General features: G+C 39.1%; 1 protein-coding gene across 4 annotated transcripts in view; it reads right to left on the reverse strand.

The window, feature by feature from the left end:
* The window catches only part of Ubn2 (ubinuclein 2), a 68,677-nt gene that overhangs the window by 19,698 nt on the left and 26,358 nt on the right, over positions 1-22,621 (reverse strand). For 2 of the 4 annotated variants that reach the window (XM_029478831.2, XM_029478832.2), the window contains exons 4-12: positions 22,599-22,621; positions 21,077-21,180; positions 20,099-20,594; positions 13,706-13,776; positions 6,158-6,287; positions 2,852-2,970; positions 2,178-2,291; positions 1,548-1,691; positions 550-600 (exon numbers count right to left, since the gene is read on the reverse strand). The exon at positions 22,599-22,621 is cut by the window's right edge and continues 115 nt beyond it. In XM_029478831.2, the coding sequence (XP_029334691.1) occupies positions 550-600; positions 1,548-1,691; positions 2,178-2,291; positions 2,852-2,970; positions 6,158-6,287; positions 13,706-13,776; positions 20,099-20,594; positions 21,077-21,180; positions 22,599-22,621 (1,252 nt within the window). The remainder of the gene's footprint in view (positions 1-549; positions 601-1,547; positions 1,692-2,177; positions 2,292-2,851; positions 2,971-6,157; positions 6,288-13,705; positions 13,777-20,098; positions 20,595-21,076; positions 21,181-22,598) is intronic. The other 2 variants (XM_021165456.3, XM_021165455.3) reach the window with 1 other exon arrangement.

Genomic DNA, 22,621 nt, shown 5'->3' on the forward strand with positions numbered 1-22,621 from the left:
TGTATTTAGAATTTTAACAAATCAACAGAAAAGGTTTATGGTACTTTAAGATAAAAGGTTGAAACCAGGCTTTGGTTGGCACATGCCTTTAAGCCCAACCCTAGGGAGGCAGATGTAGGCAGATCTCTGAGTTTGGGGTCAGTCTGGTTTACACAGAGAATTTCAGAGTAGCTAGGGCTACAAAGCAAAACCCTGCCTTGAATAAACAAAACAAACAAAACAAAAGATGGTAGGTTGATAACCAAGTTATTCTCTTAAAATTACTCCAGCCAGGCATGGTGGTGACTTCCAGTACAAGGCAAACAGATCTTTGTGAGTTCAAGGCCAGTTTGGTCTCGTAGAGCCAGCTAACTTTGAACTCACAGAGATTCCTGCCTCTGCTTCTAGGTTATGAGCCACGATGTGGTTGCTGGGAACCGAATTCAGTACTCTTGGAAGAGCAGTCAGTGCTCTTAACCATTGAGCCATCTCTCCAGTTCCATCTTTGTTTTTTACAGCCATAACATGAATAAAAACAAATGGAGAAATCTGGAATCAGGATTTACTCACGGAGCAGAAGTAAGATGATTATGTACACTCCGGCTTTCCTTAAAAAGCATTCTGGAAACATTAAAAGACAACATTATTTTTATAGTAACATGGTATTGCTTCACTTTCTGTTTTTGCTTTACATAACCTCTCAGACTAGAGGCGTGCACCACCATGTAGAGTGACTGCATTTCTTTTTTTTTTTTTTTTAAAGATTTATTTATTTATTATATGTAAGTACACTGTAGCTGTCTTCAGACACTCCAGAAGAGGGCGCCAGATCTCGTTACGGATGGTTGTGAGCCACCATGTGGTTGCTGGGATTAGAACTCTGGACCTTCGGAAGAGCAGTCGGGTGCTCTTATCCACTGAGCCACCTCACCAGCCCGTGACTGCATTTCTTAAGATTGGTTTTTACTATACAGCCCAAGCTGGAACTCTCTCCTAGGCTGGCTTCAAACCTGCAAGCCCTCTGTATCATCCTCACTCGTTCTGTTATAGCAAGCTCTGCTCGAGATCCAGCATGGAGTTTCCTTCTATGCATTAAAAAAGCCCCTCAAATTTATAACCATCATCCCACAACCTTTTTCCTATTACTAAACTCAAAAGCAAAAAAAGGAAAAGAAATTGATTTAAAAACAAAATAGAATCTTTATACTTATTTATTTCCATAAAACATGTTTTGTTAAGTGGTGATAATCTACTACCACTACACACACATACAACGCACACGCACACACACACACACATAGTTGTTTACTGAAATGGAGATCTCTCAATGTAGCCCTGGTCTATAATACTATATATTAATAGAATGTTGAACATGTAAGTTCTTACTTTAAGTAATTTTTTGAGATTATACCCCTCCGTTCCCTTTCCTCCATCCAAATCTTCCCATGTACCAACCCCAATGTAATTTCTTAGCAAAATCAATGTAGTGTATTTTTGTGCAAATCTATATTTAATAAAATTGACAACAAGACAAAACCATCGAAATTCCAGCAAAGCATATGTCTTACCTTGCCTGCATCCAGCCCTTAGGCCACAGTGGCTTCACCTCCGTCTCCATGAAGGATTTAAGATAATCCTCAGCAGACTGGCTTTTATTTGGCTCTAATTCATAGCATCCCAATTTGATCTCAACAAGGTTACATAACAAAGTTCTAAATAGATTAAAAATATATATATTGATACAGAAATCTGAATTGTGAACTAAAGAAAAAAAAACTCAAAACAGGTATTTTTGAAGCACACACATCTGGTGACAATAAAGAATTAAGATAAGAGAAATAAGAAATAAACATTAACCATTCACTGCACAGTCACGCCCCTACCAGTAAACAATGGCCTCTAGTACCTTTCTTCAAGTGAGTAATGACTGAAAAGAATAGTTGTTTTCCGGGTGTACAGCAAACAGTTTACACACGCATATTTATTACATGCTTGTCCTCTCCACTCCCCTCAAGAGCTGACTGAATGTGTTGTATAGAAACTGAGCCCTAACACCCTGAGGTGACTGCATCAGATTAATATTCATGAGTTTGTTTTCTTACACACTAACTAGTCTTTGACTGCTTCCAGTCTAGTCCTCTTGTGCTGTGGATTCTTCTTGCTCTACCCTTGACTAAGTGACGACTGACAGAGCTCACCTGATGGTGTCATCCCAGTGGAATTTCTTTCGTGGGCCTATGACTCGCTTCCCTGGTTTTTCATCGTCATCATCATCGGATCCATTTTTTTCCCGTTCTTCATCTGCTTGCAACCTGAAAATTGAAAAACACTTTATGAAGCAAAGTTTTCACCCAGAGTTCACAATACTCAGAGTTGCTCAGCCAAATATTTACTTAGAACAAACAAGAAACTGTATTTCTACACACTATGGTGAATTCTGAACAGCATAAAGTGGCTGAGTAAACAGGCCTCTGACCTACAATACGGAGGTACAAATGCTCATCCCTTAGGTCAAACGCTATCTCTGTGTAGCCCCAGCTAAGTCAGATTCGTCAGCATGTAATCCTAACCAGTCTCAGTGCCTGAGACAGCATTTCAGTATGAAGTGCAGGCTAGTCTGGAACCTGAAACATCCTAATTGCTATTATAAGCATGTCCCATCACGCCTGCTGGGTTCTTGTTTTGTTAATATGGATATTAACCAGATAAAGCCCTGTGCTTCTGACAGCAAAGCAGTTGAGTGGGGAGTGACAATTAGGGAAAAAAATCAATCCATCATTTCAGTGAGATACAAGGTTTCACAGGGTGAGGACTACTTAAGAGCATGAGGTAAAGTGTTTTTGTAAAGCCAACCCAAAGGAGCGGTACATACTTGGCACATTTGGCTTGACTGCGAGCCTGGCAGTCCTCCTGGTATTTAAACAGCTGTTCAGGCATGACATTGCTAACTGCTAGCTTCAGCTTCTGTAGAGGTTCTCTTAAACGATCATCCTAGGAGAGGGGATACATTTGGAACTTTTACAAACATCCTAACAAAACTTACTCTATAAGCAGACCTCAATAGTAAAATCACATTTCACATACTGATTAGAGACCTGAAAAGATTATCTAACACGGCTATTTCTCCAACAGCACTGATTTGTCAAAAGGCACATTGGGCAGTGGTGGCGCACGCCTTTAATCCCAGCACTTGGGAGGCAGAGGCAAGCAGATTTCTCAGTTCAAGGCCAGCCTGGTCTACAGAGTGAGTTCCAGGACAGCTGGGGCTACACAGAGAAACCCTGTCTCAAAAAACCAAAAAGGCACATTGGAGGCAAAACTAAGATGATTGTATCTCACCAAGCAGAGTCCCAGTTCCTGCCTGCTACTTTACATTCTTTTTTTTAAAGATTTATTTATTATATGTAAGTACACTGTAGCTGTCTTCAGACACTCCAGAAGAGGGAGTCAGATCTCATTACGGATGGTTGTGAGCCACCATATGGTTGCTGGGAATTGAACTCAGGACCTTCCGAAGAGCAGTCAGTGCTCTTAACCACTGAGCCATCTCTCTAGCCCCAGCTACTTTACATTCTTAATCATGAGCCCAAGGCTTGGTCAGTAAGTTTTACGAATTAATTGTAATGCAAATAAACTAGACAATGGGAGAGACATTGCCCAGACTACTGTTTAACTCCTAGCTAGAAGAGAGGCCAAAGAAGACACTACTCTGAAATACTACAAAACTGGGGGCTCCCGATGTGAACATCCTACTGTCCCAGCTGTTGTGAGCAATTTTAAGTTATGCTGCAAGCAAAACTCAAATTCAAGGCCAAATGAAAGAAACAGAAACTCTTCTCCATATGGGTTCAGCACAGAAAGAATTTTATATCTGACACCTTACATCAGCCAATAGCATTTTCATCTTGCAAATAACATATACTTAGTGCTTAAAACCTTTATTATTGTCATAGGCCCAGAAATATATTAAATGTTTCTTCACTAATTTTCTTTGCATTTTTATAATGAGGACTGAACTCAGAGACTCAGGCATACTAAGTGAATCTTTACCCCTGAGTTGCACCCCAAGTCCTAAACAACAAAACATTATAATTTTTGATAAAAGATATATTTAGAACATGAAAATGACTAGAAATCATGTTAACTATTCCATATCAATTAATAAACTAAGCATATAATGGTATCTGGAATAACATATCATTTAAAAAAAAAATCTCAACCTTTACTATCAAGGTTTCTTGAAGAATTATATAATTAAATTAAGACAACCTCTCTGGAAAATATCAAATATCCATAAACAGAAAACAGAAGCTAAATGAGATCTATTCATATAATAGAGAACTTTATACACATCAGTAGCAATAGTTTTACATGTAGACTTACATCTGAGGCACAGCACAGTGCTAGAAAGCAAGTTACAGAAGACAAGTTGTTTCTATTTATACGAAGCTCAAATAATGTAAAGCTTGCAATACAATGTTTATGAATAGAAGTGGTGTGAAGAAGCTTATATAAATAGCAACAAGAACAAGATAGATGGTGTCTTTTTCCCCATATCCAACGGAATATTAAATAACTTCAAATACCAAATTTCAAATGTTTCTCTGAAAATATTTTGTTTGTGTTTTTTGTTTCTTCTTCTTGATGTTTTTATGATGGGGTTTTACTATGTAGCTCTGGTTGTCCTGAAAGTCATTATGTAGAATAGGCTGACCTCTTCCTCCAGAATGCTGGTATGTGAATGCAGCATTAAAGCTGGTGCTGCTGGTACCACTACAGCTGGCCAGAACATTTTATAATCTGGGGCTGAGGATGTAGCTCAGATTGAAGGTCTGCCTAACATGCATTAAGTGGTAGTTTTGATTCTTAGAAAAGCATAAAACCAGGTGAGGTGAGGCCAGTTATGGTTGTTCATGATTTTAACCCAGTCTGATTTATATAGCCAGCTCTAGACCAGCCTGAGTTACATAGGAAGACCCTATCTCAGAAGAAAAGAAAAGAAAGACGCATAGGAGAGATAGACCCAGATTCTGGGTCTATCTAACTAACCCACATGGCAGCTAGCAACAACCTTGGCTTCCAGTTTTAGGGAAGCCAACACTTTCTGCCCTCTGTGGGCACTATGAACATTCATGGTACACCAATATACTACAGGTAGAATATTCATACAGGAGATAAAAATATACACTAACAAAAAAAAGCAAAATGGTGAAGGCCTAAAGTCCCAGCACTCAAATGTAAACCCTGGGTTAGTTTAGGTCTTATGTCCTTTTCAAAAAGGAAAATTAAGTGTCTTATACTATGCAAATGGTGTTTCTCTGGGCTGGGTATGGTGGTGCATAGCTTCAATCCCAGCACTGCTGCTGGGTCTCTGTGACTTCAAGGTCAACCTGCTGTCTATATTGAGTTCCAGGCTAGCCAAAGCTATGTGAGACCCTGTTTCAAAAAAACAAAAACTAAAAAATGTTTCTACTTCTAGTTCTATTTTATCAGTTACTCATTTTTGTCATTTGAATTTTGGCTCTAACTGCCAATGTCTGAAGTTGCCAGCAAAACCACAAGATATGAGATAGTAATACAATTTCTTTATTCATTAACTTGCTTTGAACAAGAAAGAACTATAATTTCTCAACTCTCATCTTGCCACCCCTAAAGAAGAGGCTCTCAAACACCTTTTGTAATATCCCATGTTTATTAAAGATAGAACTATAAGTGGATGCTCACTGTCAGCTATTGGATGGATCACAGGGCTCCCAATGGAGAAGCTAGAGAAAGAACCCAAGGAGCTAAAGGGATCTACAACCCTATAGTTGGAACAATATGATGAACTAACCAGTACCCCGGAGCTCTTATCTCTAGCTGCATATGTATCGAAAGATGGCCTAGTCGGCCATCACTGGAAAGAGAGGCCCATTGGACTTGCAAACTTTATATGCCCCAGTACAGGGGAATGCTAGGGCCAAAAGAATGGGAATGGGTGGGTAGGGGAGTGTGTGTGTGTGTGGGGTAATGGGGGACTTTTGGGATAGCATTGGAAATGAAATTGAGGAAAATACGTAATAAAAAAAAAAGGAAAAAAAAAAGATAGAACTATAAAGTATTTGCAAAGACTCTGAGCAAACATTTTTTTCCTTATTGGTTACAAAATCCAAGATGTAGAAATTACTCTTCCACTTACCTGAACATTAAGGTGTAACTTCTTTAGACGTTTTACCAGTGTTTCCTTATTGCATGGCACAAATGCTTCAAGATGGGAGTAGACACCACTACGAATGACAGGACCTAGTTCTTGTAGCTGTAACTCGATGCTGACCAAAACAAACAAACAAAAAAACCCAAAACAACAAAAAGCACACAAAAGTAAACAACACAGAATCCCTTTTACATAGCAGCATATAAGCTATAAAGGAGCCAAGTGGTGGTGACACATACCTTTAGTCCTAGCAGTAGGGAGGCAGAGGCAGGCAGGCCACTGAGTTCAAGGCCAACTACACAGGGAAACCCTCTTTTGAAAATCAATCAATCAATCAATCAATGGAAGGAAGGAAGGAAGGAAGGAAGGAAAAAAAGAAGCAAAAAAAAGTAGATGTTTCCAAACCCGAGTTCTCACACTCCATACAGTACTTTCCCTGAAGGTATCTGAAAAGCAAAGCTCCTCACACCCAGCTATAGGTACATGCTATTTCTCCACTTTTGTTTCCCTATTGTAACTGTGACACAGTTGTGTAGTTAATAGTTTATTCAATTTAGTGTAAATGATTGGTCACGCTTCCTTCTTTTGGAGCAGAGAACTGTTAAATCTGCATTTTGCCTAGTAGCTATTTTATTTTGATGGAGCAGCGTGATGCAATCTTAAGATTAGAAGCCATCTTGTTACAAGGTCAAGATAAATTCCTTCCAGTTTTCTGACCATGTCTTGACCCACTCTCTGGAATCTGACGTATTCCTGTGCCTTCAGCTCTGCCCTGATGTGATGCTCTGCCGAGTTCCTAGGTAACACAACCCTTGGAAATCCCCACTCTTGTAGTTTTGAGCTATACTACCCCGACTTTCTCCTATGTTCAATACCATTTTCTCAAACCCCACTTTAGGGAGACAGCCTGTCTGAAAGAAAATAAAGCTTACTTAATGCCCAAAAATTTTGGTTTAGTGGTCTTTACTCTTATTAGATGGGATTAATAACTTCTGGAGGCCCCAGAGAGATCAAGACTCCAATTCAAATTCAGAGCAGACTGCTGCCTCAGAAGGTGTGGACCTTGAAGATAATTCAAGGCCCCAAGACATACCTTCTGTTTGGCAGATTATTAGAACTGCCACTCAAAAAGAAATCGTCAAGCATCTGTCTGAGGAGACCTCTATCAGTATTGGTAAGTAGGGCATCTCCTTCTATGACATCTGGTACTGGTCTGCTGGGATCCTTTCTGGGACAGTGAGGGTACCTGATGTCAGAAGAATATCTTCTATCTGAAAGTCCTGTCCCCAATCAAAAGATATGGTTGGTCTACACAACAAAGATTCAAGGGTATGGGTAGAAACCAATGCTCAGGGACTAGCCCAACACCGAGTTAGTTCCTATAATTGTCCAACTACAGTTTGGTCACCTCTATCCAGACTAAAGAATACTTACTAATAAAATATTAAAGCTGCACCTCCATGCATTTATATCAAAAAACGTATCTTGTGTTAGCAACCAAACTTTGTAATGTAAGAAGAGTCAACAAGATGGTACTAGTTTTAAAAGGCACGAAAGGGTCATGAAGAGCAGCTAAACCTTGGCACTATACAGTCCTGGAGTCCGGGAAAGACTATTGAGGAAAATGTGGCCTAACTGCAATGAAGGACCTGAGCAAATATGGAAATGCCAGTGCCATATGTTGACCATCAAGAGCAGCAGCCATAATGAAATGAAGCCAACTGGAGCTTAGGGGGAAGGCTATATAGGATGCTGTCAAGGGTGGAGCCAGAGAGGTAACTTGAGCCCTTTAGAGGAACCCAAAGGACTATAAACGAATCCTGGATATTAAGCATTGAGTTATTTACATTGCTAAAGTTTGGTCTTGTCTTGTCCAGATTATGATTGTGCCCTGTTTCTTCTCTGTTAAGAGATATAACAGGGCTCCCAGAGGTGCCCTGAGATATTCCCATCCTATGATGTAGCAGGACAATAACCTAAGCAGTCAACAGCAAAGAGCCTATAGAATGTCTTTCCTTACTTAAAAGTTTATTCAGGCTAAAAAAAAAATTAACTTAGTCTATACATAGTCTCTTTGCCTCTTCTTTTTTTTTTTTTAAAAGATTTATTTATTATACATAAGTACACTGTAGCTGTCTTCAGACACCAGAAGAGGGTGTCAGATCTCTCATGGTTGTGAGCCACCATGTGGTTGCTGGGATTTGAACTCAGGACCTCTGGAAGAGCAGTCAATGCTCTTACCCGCTGAACCATCTTGCCAGCTCTTGCCTCTTCTTTTTATTAAGCTTTAGCAGCTTTGATAAACTGAGTCAGACAAGAGACTATGATAGTCTATAATGATGAAACATTGAAAAGACTAGGAAAGGACGAGGAAACATGAAAAGACCAGGAAAATAAAGTTGCCACTCTCATGACTTATAGTTTCATTTTGATAAAGTTTCATTTTTTAAAGGCTAAAGCTAACAGGGATAAAATACAAATTCTAATCTTATAAAAGCAAGTAACTTGTTGTAAAGAATAAATTGAAATACAAAAGTTAGTAATAAGTTACCTAATAAATAACCAAAATTTTAATATTTCTAAAAATATACTTGTAGTCATACTCAATATAAAATTTATAGAAATAAACTGTTTATACTCCTGTATATGTTTTCAAGGTTAAACTTATAAAGCTAAAAAACTAAAAACAAGTAAAAAGCTTTAAAAAGCTAAAAACAAGTAAAATTTATTTAAAATCAGGTATACTTAGTTAAATGGTTCTCACAACTTTATAGAGTTCTACTGAATATGACATCTCATCTATTTAATGGAAAAATAATCCTACGATAGATAGAAATGTCAGCTCCTAGAGGCAACCATAAGATCTCTAAAGGCGATGGTTGAGACACAGACCTAGATTATGGTGATGCTAACCACTGGGAAAAACTGCCTGATACCTCACCTGCTGCCAGGGCCCTGCACAAACTGTGGGCACTGTTGGGTTGACTATCTTTATTCTGCCTAAGCCAAGGGAGGCCAATTTCACCAAGTTCCTCATCCCCAGGAAATCTCTCTGACCTGTGGGTCTGGCAGCGAAAGGCCTACCCTGTCCCTGCAGCAGCTGAACATGCAATGCTGTTCTATGTGACAGCTGAAGACAGACCTCTTCCCCCAGCAAACTACCACTGGAGCCTGTGATAACCATCTAAGCAGTGTTAAGCCTCCGTCACTTTAACTGATATTTCCTGCTATACTTTATCTCTCTCATATCTCTGATGATGTTGCTGGCTAACTGTAGCTTTACTTATTTAGCAACAGCTTGCCTGGAAAACATATTTCATATATGAAAACCAGGCCTTGAACCAGGTATAGTGATGCACCCCTGTAATCCCAGCACTTGGGAGGTAGCGGCAGGTAGATCTCTAAGTTTGACGCCAGCCTGGTCTACAAAGTGAATTCCAGGACAGCCAAAGCTACACAGAGAAACCCTGTCTTGAAAAAAAAACAAAACAAAAAGACCCACCACCACCACCAAAACAAATAGGCCTTGCTTTTCTGGAGCTATTAGTTCTCACGATGAAAAAGGCAAACTCACAGGCTAACAGGCTTCATATTCAAGTATAAAACAGGTTTCAGATGTAACTTTTTACTATTCCTTTACTTAAAAAAAAAACAAACCTTATTTTGCAACGACTTCTCTCAATCAACTACATGTATAAATACCTGAATAAAAAAATTAAGGTTCATATAAAGCATAAAGGTTTAAAATAATTTAAAATATATAAATGAAAGTTATAAATATCTAAGGATATAAAAAGCTTGAATAACTTACAAGAGTCTAAAAGGTGACTTAAAAATAAAAGTTTTAGATTGCTTTCCCTCGCTATACTATTGATATACTAGAGTTTTAACATTGATCAATGGAGTTCTGACAAGCTGGTGAGGCACTAACTACCATTACCTTTTAAGTATAGACCTAAAGGTGCTTCTCATCATGCTAAGAAAGACATCTCTGTAGAGTCTGTATAGCCAGCCTTTTGAGCAGAGAACAGAATGTTCATGCTTTTTAACCCAAAGCTATAGTTTTGGTTTGCAATTTGTTTCAAAACCATGAGTCTACTCCAGCTATTTTACAGACAGACCTGTTAGCTGCTGCATTTTCTACAATGTGGATTTCAATACAGATTACAAACAATGTAGCTACAAATGTTCAAAGCTAACGTATCTAAAACTCTCACTTTTTTTTTGTAAACTTAAAATTTTAAATAAGCTTTGGCTGGGCAGTGGTAACTTATATCTTTAATCCTAGCACTCAGAAGGCAGAGTCAAGTCTATCTCTTGAGTTTGAGGCCAACGTGGACTACAGAGCGAGTTCTAGGACAGCCAGGGCCACACAGAGAAACCCTGGCTCAAAAAACCAAAAACTATTTAAATAAGCTTCTTGATTTGCAATTTGAATCGACCTGTCACAAGTCATGACAACAATCAGCACCCTAAATTTCCCTGCCTATTACCTATCCCTGTAGGTAGAAGGTCCAAATGTAAACTTTTCTTTCAAGTTCCTTAACTTTACAGTTTCCCGTCTCTATCTGTCCTGGCAGATTTCTACTTGGTTGACAAACACCATCCAGGAGTCATCTGCTCACTACAAATTGTTTCAAAGACGATCTATATGATGCCAGATACAACTACTTCTACAAAACTGGAGAGCTGTGGACTTGCTGCAAGCTGATTTGAACCAGTTCAGCAGACATGAGTGTTCTGTCTCTCCAGCAGGATCAATGAGCCAGATGCTTCTGATGCGGCCCCAGTGCCTGAATCTCCTTCCTGGCCTTTGACTAACATACCAGCCTTCTGGGGTCCTGACAATTTCAGCCAAGAAGCAGTTACAGAAGAGAAGACACCACCCCTTATTTTCAACAGAGGTTGGAATATTAGGTCCAAAGGAGACTCCCTGCCAAAGGGGACGAAGTGGCTACATATAATGCCTATTGGCATACCAAGTTCCCTCATTGTCAAATAATGTACCTATTAAAACCTAACAGACCAAGATTTATTAACAGGTAGTACATTCATTAACTGAAATAGTTCTACAGTGATATAGTACTCAACCTGCTCTATACAGAACAAAGAAGATGGCTTTAAGAAAAGTTTATACTTTCTAAGCTTTCTTTCTTTCTTTCCTTTCTTTTCCCCCCCCTCTTCCCTTCTCCCTCTTGCTCTGGGCTGCTTGCTCCAGCCCCCGTTTGCTCTGGCCCAAAGATTTTTTTTTTTTTATTTGTTTCTCATTATGGTTGATTGTGAGCCACCATGTGGTTGCTGGGATTTGAATTCATGACCTCCAGAAGAGCAGTCAGTGCTCTTAACTACTGAGCTATCTCACCAGTCCTCTTTCTTTACTTTCTAATTAGAGACCCTAGCCATGATACAAATTTGACCCCTTGACAGTTAAAAACTGTCAATACTTGCTCCCTGCCAGATAAAAATGACTGTTCCCTAAAAAGGATTTGAAAGGTATACCTAAGACAAGGGGGCAATGATGGACTAGCCTGACTTTATCTAGGATTAGAAGCCATCTTGTTACAAGGTCAAAATAAGTTCCTTTCCATTTTCCATAAAACTCTTGACCATGTCTTGACCCATTTTCTGGAATTTGACATGTTCCACACCTTATACCCTGACCTCTGTCCTGATAAATTTTCTACCAAATAATTTTGAGATGTACTGCCAAGTTCCTAGGTGATCAAAACCTTTATGAAACTCCTTAGTCTTCAAGTTTTCTGGGCTACATAAGCTCTACTTTCAATGCTACTTTCTCAAACCCCATTTTAGGGAGACAGCCCTGTCTGACAGAAAATAAAGCTTGCTTAATTTGACCAAAAAATTTGGGTTGGTAGTCATTAAATCTCATTCACTGGAATTAATACTTTTTCTTCTTGCTTGATTACTCTTTTAAAAGCAAACGTGCAAAGCTTGTAATAATTACCATATTTTAGCAGAGAGAAAATATTAATAAGGTGTCTCTAAAAATGGAAAAGATTATAACTGGCAGCTACTACTGTTCCTCCCCCTAGACCCCCACCCCCACCTCCATGTGTGTCTTTTTCTGTCCCTACTACCTTCTCTACTCTCCTTCCTATGCCCCACATAAACTATTCCATACTATATCTCCTTTGAATGGCTGCTAACTCAGGGGTAAGGGATGCCTCAGAATGGGCCTCCCAAGGTACCTCTCCCACCTCACCATACCTGCCCTCTACCAAATAGATCCTTGGCTCTTTATTTTTTTAATAAAACACAATACCTACACATGAAATAAAAATACATATATCCTTAAAAGAGTAACAAAAGTACATAAACTTCCCAATTAAGAGATTTGTTTTGTGACAGATGGGGAAAGAATAAAAAGAAAAGCCTCTTAATGGACTGCTAATGGTATGTCTACCTGTGCTGCCAGAGCACAAGGATGGGCTCTTGGCACTCCCTGGGGGAATACGTGTCCTCTATCATAGAACTTGAAATGGAATGGGAAAGAGTAAAAAGGCCAGTATTAGCCATGAGAAAAAGAGTTGCTCTAGGATATAAGGATGGAAACAATGGCTAGGAGAGCTCATTTTGGAACTTGGACAACCTGATGAGTCACAGCTGCACTGTCTAGGGACTCCGGAGTTAAAAGTAACCTAATCAGCACAAGTATATGATGAATCACACACCTCTTCCACACACCTGCATTCAACCTGAAAAATGGAGGCTGACCAAGAACTCTACTGCTACTCCGCTAGAAACATATTTATGTGTGAGGAGCCTATTTTTTAAGTATGAAGGTAATGAAAACAATAGGTATAAAGCACCACATTCAGTTTTATGCAGTACTGGGAAATCTGATCCAGACCTTTATAAATTAAAGGCAAGAACTGTACCAGTTGAACTATATCCTCAGCCCTTCAACCACCTACTTATTACAGTGTGAGTACATGTATGCAGATGTGGGTGAATGCATGTCAAGTGTGTGGAGCTAAAGGGGTAACACTGGGAGTGGGTTTTCTCCTTTCATCTGGGTTCTAGGATTCAAATTAAGAACAAGCTTGCATACCAAGTATTTTACCCACTGATCTATCTCTTCAACTCTCAACTAAGATCCCAAGCTAGCCTCTAATTTGTAGTTCTTTTGCCTCAGTGTCTTGGTGCTGAGATTAGAGGCATACACCACTACTCTCTACAAAGCTTTTATTAATTAGTTTATTATTTGAGATAGAGTGGTCCAGGCTGACCTTGAACTCACAATGTAGTTGAGGATGGCCTTCAACTGTCCATCCTTCACTTCTGAAGTGCTGGAATTACAGATGTACCAGCACACCCAGCTGATGCGAATCCGGGTTTCAAGCATGCTAAGCAAGCACTTTACTAACTACATCCTCAGCAGCTGCAAAATCTGTCATCTGTTCTCTTTTCTTTCTTTCCACTTAGGACCTCATGAATGCTGGGCAAGTATCCTATCATTGAGATTTATTCCTAGTTCAGGTTTAAAAAGAAAAAGATTTAAAAATCACTTACTCCAGAAGAATATTATTCATGTCCTGTGTAAAGAATTTTTTCCTTCCTTCTTCATCAAAAAGTTTGGCAGCCTAGAGAAACATAAGAAAAACAATCTAATTCACAATAATACTGACATGAATTGTATAACAATAACAACAACAACAATATAACAGTAATTAGTAAACAATCATTATCAGTAAAATAACACAAATTCTGACCCAGAGTCAGGCAAAGCCATTTGAGATCCAAATCAAACAGGCTATCATGTATTTTTGCTGCAGTGGCTGTAACAGCCAGCACAGACTCAATGGCCTAAAAGGCAGAAACTTCGGCTGGAGAGATGGTTCAGAGGTTAAGAGTTTTTCCAGAGGTCCTGAGTTCAATTCCCAGTAAAAACACAGTGGCTCATATAACCATCTATAATGAGGTATGGTGCCCTCTTCCGGCCTGCAGGCATACATGCAGATAGAACACTGTATACATAACAAATCTTTTTTTAAAAAGCAAAGACTTATTCTCTTATTTGGACATTTAAAATCAGTTCTGTTGTGCTAAAATCAAAATGGCAATAGGGCTAGGCTCTCTTTCAGACAACATTTTAAAAAACAGAGAGAATCTCTAAGATGCTAAAAGCAAAGCATACAGTGAGTTAAAGATACGCATGTAATTGATAGTACCACTTGAAATAAAGCAACTTCCCAAGGGCCATTTGAATGACAACTACAGGGAAATACTATCCTTAAAAAGAAGCAATGTGAAAAGACATTAGCACTGCCTATTTTAAGACTTAATCGTCATCAAAGGTCACAAAAAGTGAAAACTGAAAACTGAGTGTCAATCCTGTGATAGATGGTGCTTGCCAAACTGTCTAAAATAAAAATAAAGAACAGATATTTCCTTTAAGTAAAAACCCATAAAGAAGAATTATAACTCTCTATCTCTCTGTCTCTCTTATACACACACACACACACACACACACACAGACACACACGCACACACACAAGCACACACACACAAAGACATAGGACCCTATATAGCACAGGCTAGTTTTGAGCTTGGTGATCCCCTGAAACAGACTCCAGAGTACTGGGCTGACAGGCATTTTCCATTATGTCCACGTTAAACTTTATAATCTTAAAAGCCTTAATGTGATTAAAAGGTAGATTTAGCCAAAAACTCAGACTCAGTACTCAATGTCACAAATATGTATGTATCTAAAAATAACTGCCAGGCAATAGTACTTTCTGCTCCTGTCTTTGATGTTACTTCATTATTCAAACTGCTGGATTTTATCTACCAATATGTCAACCCACATTGTTTTTTCTGTACTGAGTGAAACCAGGACCGTGTACATATTAGGCAAGTTCCCAAACACCAACTGAGCTAATCTCCCAGTCTTCAAGCCACAATTTTTAAAAAACAACATTATTCGTTTCTGATAGAATAAAAAGTCCTTGATGATATAGGTCTATGAACTGTTTAAGTTCGTTTTGTATTTTTTATAGTTTTTAGTCTATACTTTTACTTATTGTCATATAGCATCTACATAAACAGCCAGATGTTGGTATTCTATCTCCACAATCTTATAAATAAGTAGTCAAAAACTTAGAACCATTACATAAGATGCCCCCCAAAGACTGTTAGAAAGTTGTGCAGTGTCTGAACTATTGCAGTAGTCTGTCTTCTACTTTATTAAGAATAAAAAAATTATTGGGCTGGAGAGATGGCTTAGAGGTTAAAAGTACTACTGACTGCTCTTCCAGAGGTCCTGAGTTCAGCTTCCAGCAACCACAAGGTGGCTCAAACCATCTGTAATGTGATCCAATGCACTCTTCTGGTGTGTCTGAAGACAAGACACGAACAATGTACTCATATACATAAATAAATAAATAAATCTTAAAAGAAAGAAAAAACCCAAGACAATTATCAAGGAACCAGCACAAACTATTTACAGGAGTTTGAGGATAATATTGCCATCACTGTAGTTCCTCTTAACCAGGTGAGAAGCAAAAGAGTTTCTAATGTGGAAACTCTGGCATAATCAATCCCTCACAGCACAACAGACTGGGGAAGTCAGAGGCGCAGCTCAAGTCAAAGCCTCCAGAGCACACTGACTGGATAGAGCTGATACACCAGGGCACATGTGCCATGCTACCAACATATCTGACAATTTCACATGCTTTAGGTAGAAAAGGCAAATTTCCAGGACAGAATGTAGATTAGGCATGTGGAGGGGACGGAAATGTACAAAGAAAGCCAGAATGAAAATGAAACTTGAAAGAAAGAGAGAAAGAGAGAGAAAGAAAGAAAGAACAAATGAACGAACGAACGAACGAACTCAAGTCAAAAGGTTCAGCCTGAAAGGATATTTATTCATTGCAAAGTAAAATATGAACAGCAAGAAAGTGTTTATCAGGCAGATGCAAATGTTCAAGCCAAAGATAAATTTTCATCGCTTGAAGAAAAAGCACCATCCTCATATTTCAAAGTAAGACATGAAGAATTCATGGATATCAGTAAGTGAATCTTCTAACTGGCAATTTCCTACTAAAGCCTTAGGAAAAAAAGCTGTAGTGACCCTGCCATGGCTACTACTGATAGCTTGTCTTTTGATATGAGACATCACTGAGCCTTTTAAGACCAGGACATGCCCACAAAAACCTTGTGAGTGTATGAAGAAGGGTGGCTTATATGACAGTGTGTATGCTATGCAGTGCTACCTTGGCAACTTAAAATCATAGTCATGCTGCACCTTAGTTTCCCAGCCTGCAGACTACGAGGTATGGAAAGTCAGGCAGTCGGGGCTACTATCCCTTGAGAGAATGGCAACAGCATACTCATAACAGAGCATCAGTTTTTATTTTGTTTTGCTTTGGCTAATCAAACAGTATTTTTTGTTTGTATTTTTTGGTTTTTTTGAGACAGGGTTTCTCTGTGCAGCTCTGGCTGTCCTGGAACTCACTCTGTAGACCAGGCTGGCCTTGAACTCAGAAATCCACATGCCTCCCAAGCACTGGGATTAAAGGTGTGCGCCACCACTGCCCGGCTTTCAAACAGTACTTAATGTTACTAATAACTCCATCTTTGAAAGCCCAGTCACATCGCCACTGTTTTTTAAATCCTAGAAGAAACTCAAGCAATTAGGGTTAGGGCAAAAGGAAATGGAGAAAGCATGAAGACGAGGTGACTCCTGAGGCTTAAATGTCACTTCTGTTACTTGCAAGATGTGAGTTCCTGTGAATTATTTAGCCACTTTCCACTTACGTAAATAATGCTTGTACTTCAAATACAAGATTGTCAAGAAAATTAAGAAAAAAAGAAAGGAAGAAAGAAAGAGAGGGAGGGAGCTCAAATTAAAGCATTATGGAGGGGAACACCAGGGCCAAAAAATGGGAATGGGAGGGTAGGGAAGTGGGGGGAAGGGTACGGGGGACTTTTGGGATAGCATTGAAAATATAATTGAGGAAAATATGTAATAAATATATATATATATATGTAAAAGAAAACAAATTAAAAAAAATTGGAAAAAAAAAAAAGCATTATGGCAGTAGTCAGTGGTACAGTGCTTGCCTAGCAGGCACAAAGCCCTGGATTCAAATGCCAGGACAATTAAAAACAATCAATCAAACAAAAAAATTCATAAACAAAATCTCCCCAACTCACTCAGATTAGGTCTACAAACTTCAACTTATATCTTATCTTTAAGGAAAACTAAAATATAACAAATCAAAATGGCCAAAGGCACAGAATGGCAAAAGTAAAGGGAAAGGCGTCCACAATAGAACAGTGTGAACGGGAGCCTCTGCCACTCACAGATCTCTGTGCCTTCTGCTTGGATAGCTACTATGGCTGCAGCTACTGCACCAGCATCATGCCTGTCTGCCTGCTGCTTTCTGCCATGATGTGCAGAGGCTATAACTTTCTGGAACCCAAGTTCCAAGGCCCAAGTTAAATATTTTCTTTTGTAAGTTGCCTTGGTCAAGGTACTTTGTCACACAAATAGAAAAGTAACATACAGCTGGGCAGGAAGTGCATTCTTTCCTGCACTTTGGAGGCAGATTTCAAGTTTGAAGCCAGCGTCACCTTATCTACAGTTCCAGGAGAATGAAAAATCTCCTCTGGCCTCAAAGGCATTACACTCATGTGTACAACCCACTCCACCCCCACATATACACACATAATTTAAAAAACAAAACAAGGGGCTGGAGAGATGACTCAGTGGTTAAGAGCACTGACTGCTCTTCCAGAGGTCCTGAGTTCAATTCCCAGCAACCACATGGTGGCTCACAACCATCTGTAATGGGATTTGATGCCCTCTTCTGGTGTGCCTGAAAACAGCGATAGTGTATTCACATAAATAAAATAAATAAATCTTAAAAAAAAAAAAAATCAGCCGGGCGTGGTGGCGCACGCCTTTAATCCCAGCACTCGGGAGGCAGAGGCAGGCGGATTTCTGAGTTCGAGGCCAGCCTGGTCTACAAAGTGAGTTCCAGGACAGCCAGAGCTACACAGAGAAACCCTGTCTCGAAAAACCACAAAAAAAAAAAAAAAAAAAAAAATCAATAAAACAAAATCCTTAAAAAGGAAGACAAACAAACCAAACCTAGAAATCACAGTCATGGAAGAAGAAGAAACACAGATTAAAGGTACAATATTTTCTGTTTTCTTGCTATTTTTCATTTGTTTTTTGCTGTTGTTTTATTTTTTTGGTCTTTTAAGACAGGGTCTTATGTAGCTTTTGCTGTCCTGTTGCTATGCAGGTCAGGCTGACTTCAAATTCACAAAGATCCACCTGTCTCTGTCTCTTGAGCACTAGGATTAAGGATGTATGCCACCATGCCCCCACTTTACAGAAAATATTATTAACAAAATCATAGAGAAAAAAATTCACAAAACTAAGAAAAAATGCCTACCAAAGTGCAAAAGGCATACAGAATATCAAACAGATAGGACCAAAAGACAACACGTAGCAGCCAAAACACTAAATGTCCAAAACAAAGAGTATTGAGAGCTGCAGGACAAAAAACAGTCAGACAGAAAGCCAGGCGCATGAGAGCAGCAGCTGATTTTCCAATAGATACTACAGAGCCAGGAGGGCGCGGGCAGGCAGACGCTTTACAAGTCTGGATAACTACTGATGCCAGCACGGATTTATCTGTACTAATCAGAGGCAGTTTAAAGGAATTTATGATCACCAAGCCAGCCTCACAGAAGGAACCTTAAAGGAACACTTGGGACTGAAGAAAGAGTTTGGCACATTCAAGTAGTAGTAACAGGAAAACATAACAAAGGAAGACTAAGAAAAACAAACACAATAAAAATCAACAAAATGACAGGAATACCTTTCAAGAATAACTGTAAGCATCAATGGCCTTACCCTCCAATCCAAAGACTTAGACTAGCAAAATGAATTAAGAAACACTATCCTCTGTTACCTCCAAGAAACATACCTCACCACCAGAGACAGAAACCACCTTAGAATGCAATGATGGACAGAGACATGCCAAGAAGACAGACTTCTCCAACTAAAATAAGGACACCACATGCTGATCAAGGGAATGATCCATCAAGACACTACAATCTTAAATATATATGCACTAAATTTTGATGCACTTGCCTCTACAAAGGAAATACTTCCAGATGTAAAGTTAAAACACACACACACACTCTCTATCAGTAGCTGGCTTCAATGCCCCATTTTGACCATCCTTTTCACCAATAGATGGATCATATAAATAAAAAATGAACAGAGAATTAATTAAATGACATCATAGATCAAATGCATCTAATATGTATGTATAGAACATTCCATCCAACCACTAGATCATATACATTCTCAGCAGTCCATGGAACCCTACTCTAAAATATTGAGATGCAAAACATATCTCAATAAAGAAAATTGAAATAATTCTTTGAATTTTAGCTGGCCAAAGTGAAATAAAACTATGTAGCAACAGCAATAACAGACCAGGCAAGGTGGCAAAAGCCTCTAATTTCAGAAAACTAGGGATACAGGAGACAGATCTCAACACAATAGCAGTAAAAGAACAAATCCACAGCCAACTATGTTAAAAAGAGATAAACTTAAAGCATTTCCACAAAAATCAGGAACAAGACAAGAATGCCTGTTCTCTCCACTCCTGTCCAACATGGTGGCAGGACTCTTGACTAGGTTATATGAAACCCAGGATTTGATCCCTTGGAATTGCAAAAATATATAATAAAATAAAACAGCTACATGTTAAAATAGCTTCCACCAAGTAACTTCAGGTACAATTTCCATAATGCATCTTTGTATATAGCCAACATCTAAAACAGGTTATGGAAAACAGCAAGTTGAGACTGTGGGTTGTTCTTGTCTTAAAGCTGCAGACTAAGTGTGCAGCAAATAAAAAGCAAAAGCTTCATTACACTTACTACACGAAGGTCCTCAATGCGTTTCTCAAGAAGCACGGGGAGACCATCTGGAAGTGTAGGTACCACCTTGGGCACAACCTGAGAGGGGAAGGTGGGATGGGTGGTATTTCCATTTTCTCCCCCTGACTCAGAGAGGGGACTTCCGTCAGAAGTAGCATCCAGTAATCTGTCAAAGTCAAAATCATCTAGCATCTCTAGGGCATTTTCAGCTTCCCGAAACAATTCATGTTCATTTGTGCTAACAAAAATAGGGAGGTCTGGATCAGCACTGTTCAGACCTAAGTCCGGGATGTCATCCCCCAGGGCTGTTGTGACACAAGGGGGCTTAGGCAGAGAGGAAGATGATGGGGTCACTGGGACTTTAGGGGTAGATTCCTTCTTCAATGCATCCTTCTCTTTTTGAAATTTTCGTATCATGGCAGCCAGAGAAAGGGAATCTTTATACCGCTTTTTCTTTTTTTCAGACTTGTGTGAATTGAGAGCCACAACTCTGTGAAGGAAAAAAAGATTAGCTAGGCTTTGTCATTTTAAAAGTGAATCCCCTATGTAAATACGTGAAATAATTAAAAGAATCATGTGGGAGATGGCAGAGCAAAGCTGTCTTCTTAGTTTCTTATTCTACTTTCACATTAGCAGCTTCAACATCTGGATAACGACAGGAATTCACACTCACACTCCTTATATGTCATCCTCAGGATGCCCTGAACTCCTGCTTCACCCTCCCAAGTCCTAGAATTACAGATTTGTGACAACACATGTGGATTAAACTGGTTCTTTTAGATTAAAAAGCTGTATTGAATAAGACAGTCAAATGAAAAATCTGTAAGTGTAATCTGAAACACCATGAGTCTCTAAGATGACATGCAGAAGGTCAAATTAAACATAACTAAATATATTAGTGGTAAATATATATTTCTAAGATGATACTGGAATACTGTGGTAATAATTTCTTAGTAGGCTTATTCAGCATACCCCAGTTGCTTGGGTACTTTTTTCCTTGGCTTCTTTTCTTTTTCCCCTTCCTCTTTCCGCTTCCGCTTCTTTACCTCTATATCATCTTCTTTTATTTTGGGAACCTACAAAATAATAAGAGACTGTATCATACACTGCATCAGCAGACACTGCGTCAGACACTGCATCAGACACTGTATCAGACACTGTATCAGACACTGCATCACAGCATCTAAGGTAGGGGTTTTAAGTGGTTCTTTAAGTGTCAGAATTACGAGCTGAATGTACAGATCCTTGGGGTCTGTGAACACTCCTGCCTAGGATGTTGTTGTTTCTGCTGTGTTGTGTCTATAGGTGTGTGAGTACAGACACATATGAAGCCAGGGGGTACCTGTGGGTACCTTCTTCAACTGTCCTCCATCTTACTCAGTTTCTCACTCACCACCAGGCTATGCTGGCTGTGGGCAAGCCCGACAGTCTTCTATCTGTGGCTGGGCCTCAGCTCACTGGGACCTCAGAGCTGATGTTTTCAGTAAGGATGTTAGTGATTCTGGTAACAATAAAGTCTGTGACTCCATAGCAGAGAACAACTAAGGATGAGCTTCAATTCTCAGCTACGGTACAACAACAGAAGTTGTTACAAATTAGGTCTGAAGGAAGCTCAACAGCTATTAATAGTTCTTATACAGAAAATCCTACTTTCTTATTTGCCCATTTTGTTGTTTTATTTTTGGAGGCAGGGTCTCACCCTGAACCCATGGCTGGCTATGAAACCAGGCTGACTTTAAACTCATTAAGATCCACCTCCCTTTAACCTCCCATATTCTGAGATTAATGGTTGTTTGTTTGGATGACTTTTGTTTCTTTTAAATAATGTAGAGATCAAATCCAAGGCCTTTGGAGGCAATGATTCTACCATTAAGCTATTCCTCCTACCCACACATCAATAATTTTAAACAAATAATTAAGTACAATTTCACTAAACAATAGTTTGTATTTTTTACTTTTCCTTATGTTCATAGTTGTGGCACAAATAATATTCAAAGTCTATCCTAAGGCTAGGTATGGTGGCACATGTCTTTAATATTAACACTCAGGAGGCAGAAGCAGGTAAATTTCTGTGAATTCGAGGCCAGCCTGATGTACATAGCAAGTTCCAGTCCAGTCAGTACTACAAATATATCCTGGGGCAAGAAAGACGGCTCAGCAGGCAGAAGTGCTTGGCATGCAAGCCTGATGGCCCGACTTCAATTACCAGAGCTCACAGTGGAAGGAAAGATCCCACTCTCAAGAGTATTGCATATACATACATATACTTACCACACACTCACCATACATACACATACAATGATAGTAATAAATGAATAATCAAAAAATATTCTGGTCTGGGTATACAGATCAGTAATAAGAACACATATTTAGCATACAAGAATACCTGGGCTTATTTTTTAGCAAGCACAGCAAAAATATAAACAAAATTTTAGAACAGAAGACATATCATATTAATTCTATGCTTTCCTTCCCACTGAGATGTCAAACTCACCTTGGGTGGCTTGTGCTTTTGGT

This window comes from Mus caroli, unplaced genomic scaffold (assembly GCF_978045245.1).
Source record: "Mus caroli unplaced genomic scaffold, Mus_caroli_1 scaffold_7, whole genome shotgun sequence".
Classification (NCBI taxonomy): Eukaryota; Metazoa; Chordata; class Mammalia; order Rodentia; family Muridae; genus Mus; species Mus caroli.